The sequence below is a fragment of the Hyposmocoma kahamanoa genome, unplaced genomic scaffold (assembly GCF_003589595.1).
Source record: "Hyposmocoma kahamanoa isolate Upper Pololo Valley unplaced genomic scaffold, ASM358959v1 62, whole genome shotgun sequence".
NCBI lineage: Eukaryota > Metazoa > Arthropoda > Insecta > Lepidoptera > Cosmopterigidae > Hyposmocoma > Hyposmocoma kahamanoa.
In genome coordinates, this window is record NW_020653850.1 from 13,216,345 (window position 1) to 13,222,455 (window position 6,111).

Below are 6,111 nucleotides of genomic sequence, written 5' to 3' on the forward strand. Positions count from 1 at the left end.
ACGGAAGTGGTGGTAGTTCCTCTCAGATTTTTGCGATGCTCTGAATGGCATTGCAACTGCTATGAGAGGCGTATCGCTTACCACCACGCGCACGACTTGTACTCCTCTCTTTTTTGAAAATATGTACATGCTAAAATTGTTAGTGTTCTTATCCCAAAATAGAATAGAATAGAATAGAAAAACATTTATTCATCGGTACATACAACACAATAACCAAAAATAGAAACACAATTACAAAAAACAAGCAAAATAAAATACAGGAGGAAAATGTGAAAACCTAAAATTAAATAATAATAAGCTTATATATACAATGTGTTGTATGCAACCATGAAAAGGCCACGACTCAGCTTAATGCCAGTCAGGAGACTGGCGCTGTTCTTCCGTCGTATCCTTACGCATTCCCAAAATTAAAATTCTACACAAGTAAATAAATGAGATTAAATGAATTATGTTACTACTAACATAGATTATAATATATATTAGAATAAATAAGTGCAGTAAGAAATTACAAAGATAGCTAACCTTTATTGAGAATTTTCACAGTATTAGGTGTGATATTGTGTGTCTAGTGCAAAAGAAGCATAACTTAAAAGTACAGCGCAAGTGAGTACCTTCCACTATCAGGGCTGTTTTTGGGTGTCCAACAATATAACTTTAAGATGTCTTTTAAAAATTTTCTTTGACAATGGAAGTTTGAGTGGGGGTGGAAGATTATTCCAGCATTTACTAGCCTGGTAGCGGAAACTTCCCTCAAAAGCTCTAGTTTTATGAAAGGGTGTGACAAGTATAAAACTATTTATCCGCCTCGAATTGTATGTGTATGCAGCCCAATGCAACTTGTTGTACAAGTAACTAGGATGCTTGAACTTGACGATTTCGTGTATCAAACTCGCAAGATGAAAAGTCCTTCTCGATTGCATATTTAATAAACCTTTTTTATTAAGTATCGGCGTAATATGTGTACGGGGAGGAACGTTATAACAGAACCTGACGCAAGCGTTCTGTACGCGCTGAATAATTCGTTTAGAGGTAGACAATAAACATGGACCCATAACCACATCACCATAGTTAAATTTAGAGAGCACCAATGATTCACAGATGCGTAGTCGGACTTCTTCATTCAAAAACCTCCTAATCTTATACAATACCTTAATGCGAAACAGACAGTTTTTAGCTGTATTGAGGATATGGTCCTCAAAACGAAGGCGATTGTCCATAAGAATTCCGAGGTTCCGGACCCTATTGACATTCTCTATCTCCGACCCAAGAACGGTCACCCGGGATATTCGAGAAAGGGTCTTTTCTATTTGCACCTTTGAGCCCAATACCATGAATTTGGATTTATTTGAATTTAGAATTAAGGAGTTACGAGCAGACCAGTGAGCTATACTATCTAGGTCGGAATGTAATTTGTCTAATGAAGCGGTTACATTACGTGTATCAACATTAATGTACAGTTGGACATCATCCGCATATAGGTGGTATTTACAATGTTTGATCTCGTTTGTTATGTCAGCTGTATACAAAATAAATAAAATTGGACCTAGAATTGAGCCCTGGGGAACTCCTCTATGGACTGCTCTCTCCTGAGATAAAACACGAGACCCATCTGGCAATTGGATTTGGACACGTTGTGACCTGTTACTTAGGTAGCTGTCGAACCAAGCCACTGTTTTCGGATGAAATCCATAAAAAGAGAGTTTCGACAGAAGAAGTGGAATACTAATTGAATCAAACGCCCGCGAGAAATCCAATAAAGTCAACAAAGTAGCCTCTCCAGCATCCTGTGCAGACAGTATATTGTCTACAACATCTAACAGGGCAGTTGTCGTACTCACGCCTTTACGAAAACCTGACTGAGATGGTGGGAGGATTTTATTATTTTCCAGGAAATTGACTAACTGCCAGTATATCAGACGCTCCAGTATTTTGGACATAAAACATAAAAGACTAATAGGTCTAAGGTCAGTAACGTTTGTAGGAGACGATGTTTTTGGAATCGGAGTTATTAGAGCAGTTTTCCAGGCAAGTGGAAAAGTTCCCGTGAAGATAGATTTGTTAATTAAATGAGTGATGTATGGTAAGCTGTGAGGTAAAGTTAGTAACACCATATCCATACTGATTCCATCAACACCGAGGGCATTTGATTCAATCGAGAGAATGGCTTTTCCAACCTCCACTTCATTCACGGTCCTTAGTGTAAATGTATTTTCGCTAAACCTATGGAACTCAAAGTAAGTCATGTAAGAAATTGAAACACTGTCAGTACAAGGCACATTGAGAAAATGACTGAGTATTTCATCGGGGTCGTTAAAAGTTGGAGGCAAGCACCTGTACGTTGCAGAGTCGCCTAAAACGTTTTTTTTGAGGTTTTTCCATAGTGCTGCCGAGTTTTTACAATTAGCGTTTATAGTTTTGTTAAAATAAATACGCTTTTCAGTAAGCATGGCTTCTCGGACTTGTTTATCTAAAGCTTTATAAAACGACTTATGAGATTCTCTACCAGACGAACGATACCGCTTGAGAGCGTCATCCTTTAGGCCTATCATAAATTTAATGTTACTTGTAATCCACGGTACGGCATTCCTCTTAAGATAAACGGTTTTCGGTGGTGCGAACCGATTCAATAATTCTAAAATGATATAATTAAAATGTTCAACCGTCTCATCCACAGTCTGTAGGCAGTAAATATGATTCCAATCGCAGACTGCTAACTCCCTATTAAAAACCTCCAGAGGTATATCCTTGATAGGTCGGAAGGTAACGAGTCTCGGAGTGTACCTATTCTTTTTAATATTGAATGTGACGTTTACCATAGAATGTCCATTTAGATGTGAAACGTTACATACTTCTAGTTCCTTTACCGCAGCATCCGTACATACTAAGTCTATCACCGTAGCACTAGTGGCAGTAAAATGTGTGGGTTCATTGACTATTTGGCGCAGACCAGTAGAATGCAGAAATGAATAAAATTTACAATATTTTGAACTACCTGCGTTTAATTGGTCTATATTAAAATCACCTAACAGTATAATTTTGTCTACATTGGTTAGCCCGGTGATGGTATCTGTAAGAGCATCTAGAAACTCGTCTACACCCTGCCACTGCGGCCGATACGCTGTTCCAACCGCCAATCTCAGACCGTTCACATTTACGCGCAACCATCGTTGTTCAACCGAGGAATACGGGTGATTTATGATTCTGGCAATAACACCGTCTCGGATATAAAAAGCTAAACCACCTCCTCGTCCACGACGAACATCAGCCGTGCGTGGGTACATTTTGAATTTGTAACCAGATAAGTGAGGCGCCAAAGCTTCACGTCCTTCTCTCAACCACGATTCATTTATAGTTAAAATATCGGGTTCAAATCGTAGAACAGACACAATGAAGTCGTCACCACAAGTATTCAATGACTGGGCATTATACAGGCTGGCTTTGAACAAATGTTTTTGTTGCTTAGGAGACATTATACTGAATATGTATAGGTATAAAACTACATAATGAAATAGATATACTATGATATGTGAAATATAATATAGATGATAGACCATGATAAGTGAATATCGGTTTCAAATAATTCGAGTACAAGCACAATAAAAAATATATAAGTATATTATTATTGTAAATCCACGGTTCGTTCCTGTTCATGGTTGCATACGAAATTTTCTGAACAAATAATTTTAACAAAAAAAGGAAAGGTATATAATGTAAGTACAAGTATAGTGCACACGTAGCATTACTAAGTAGAATTTGTACGATAATAATTATACAAGTTGTAACATAGCATAAAACACACAAAAAGGTGATCAAAACAGAGAAATTTGTAACATAGCTTGGATTTTTAGTAAATAAGAAAATATTCCTAAAGCAATAAAAGTCATGTGCATATAATCTAAACCTCAAGAGAACTAACGACGTCCTTACCAAAAACACGAATCAGATCCTCTTCCGATTGAAGGCGATGCCGCGGAGCATCTTTACCTGCATGTTGACGCGCATAGGCTCTACCGTCCTTAGTCCAGACAAATCTCCAATTGAGACGACGGCCACAGTCGCGCGCTTTTCTGAACAACTGGCGGTTAGTACGCGTCAGCCTCTCATTTATATAAAAGCGACGCGGCGCATCAGACAGACCCGTACCCTCGGTGGTAGCGCCCCGACGAGTGCGCGCCGCCTGCAAGAGCTGGTCGCGCAGTGCGCGTCGCGTCAATCGTACGACGATGGGGCGCGGGCGGGTCGAAGTTGCGCCGGGCGAAACGAGCTCTTCTGGCCCCGGCGGGCGACCCACTCGCACAGCGCTGACTATGTCTTGCTCCATTAACGGGACCCCCAACTTATTTGCAAGCGTGAGCACCACATGCGTTAAGCCCGTACCTTTTTGTTCCGGCACACATGATATTTCAATATCGTTCAATAAAAGCTCTTGATCGCGCTCGTTCAGCTCGGTCTTTAGTTGATGGATAGTATGACGTAATGTACCATCAATAGGCTCAACTCCAGCACCGTCCATCACACGGTTCTCCAAACTGCTCACGCGGTCACACAGCGCGTCGATGCGAACATCACAAGCGTCTACTCTGTCGTTAAGTCTTGACATAGTTTGACTTAGCTCCTCCATTTGCTTACGAGTGGCTCTCATCTCCTCCTTGAATTGCCGCACCTCCGAGATCAGTACTTTGATGTCATCGTTGAGTAACCTATCAGGAGCATTGTTTACAGGTAAGGACTCCACCTTCTCCGGGGGGCTCTCCTTAGACGCTCCCCGGCGCGTCGTAACACCATCATCGTTCGCAACACGAATAGGAGTGTTGCTATTATCGCCCTTCGGTTGTTTACTTTTGCATAACATGCATTTCCAATTTTTTTTTATGTTCCCGGGTCATTGTGTTCAGGAACCGTTGCTCCGAAACATTAGCACAAGAAAGATCATAGTTCAGTGCACAGAGGTTACAACGTAGGTATTGTTTCCCTTCAATAGGTTTCAGGCATCCACCACACTTGATTAAAGTAGACATTTTACTAACTTGTAAATTGAGGGTAGTCACTATTTTAATATGTCAAATACGAAAGGTTATTCTATGTATGTAGTAATTGTATGTTATTGCGATCACCACTTCACTTTACGTTAAATTACGCACATAACTGTATAGTTTAAATTATACGGAATCCACAGATAAACGGTTCATTAAAAAATAGCTATTTATAGCACGTTAATGATTTTACAAGTAGCGAGCAAAATTCGACACAGCTAGTTAAAAATATGACTACCCTTTTCTTACAAATCGAATTAATTTTTCTTGGCCCTTTTCAAATTTATGTTTGCTTGTAATATAATGCGTTTCGATCCACATGATTTTACTTTTATAGCGAGCCATCGTCGAGCACATGTGAAGTGAACTCTCACTCAGGACTACAACATATTTCAGTAGCCATAAAATTCTAATCACCTATAAAACTTTACGTCATCGATAAAATCTATGCTTTGCCTCGAAATACTCTCTTTTCCGTGATATTTATTTACTGCATTAAATCAGTCATGATTCCAAAGAATTTTATTGTCATCTCTGAGTGAAAACAATATAAATGTATTTTACGTCCGCGCTGATTTACGTTTTGTGCGTAAGGTGTAATTTATTGTGATTCGATTTACTATAATCCTGAGGCGAAGCGTTGCTACTGCCTGTACAGAGATTTCAACCCGGATATTACTTATATATAAATTTAGAAACAATGCTTTCGATTTTGTGGAGTTTCTAATATACCTACGAAAATTCAAAAATACCTATATTAAAACTTACAATATGTACATATGCTATACAAAGATGACATAAGCTTCTTATTCATAATATACTATTTTATTTGAAATGGAGTTAAATCTTTGTACGTTATTTTGAACAGCCTTTAGGGTATATTATTGAAATGATATTTGTAATACCTTCGGATGTTCAGAGTGCCATGGGCGCTGTACATAAACTTAATATGACAAACGAAATAGAAATAATGCATTTTCTCCCGTTCTTTATCGCATGCACTACTCACATATTGATTAAAAAGAAGTGTTAGTTTTACCGTACCTATGTTGAAGTGTTGTGAACAGTTTTAATTATT

General features: G+C 38.8%; 1 protein-coding gene across 1 annotated transcript; it reads right to left on the reverse strand.

Annotated features, from left to right (window-relative positions):
- Positions 1-3,895: 3,895 nt before the first annotated feature.
- Positions 3,896-4,852, reverse strand: LOC113229783. Its single transcript, XM_026463465.1, has one exon. It carries the CDS (start codon positions 4,850-4,852, stop codon positions 3,896-3,898), a length of 957 nt encoding a protein of 318 aa, XP_026319250.1.
- Between the last annotated feature and the right edge of the window lie 1,259 nt (positions 4,853-6,111).

Excerpts from the sequence above, each read along its gene's own strand:
- LOC113229783 (XM_026463465.1), bottom strand. The coding sequence starts at position 4,852 with ATGTTATGCAAAAGTAAACAACCGAAGGGCGATAATAGCAACACTCCT.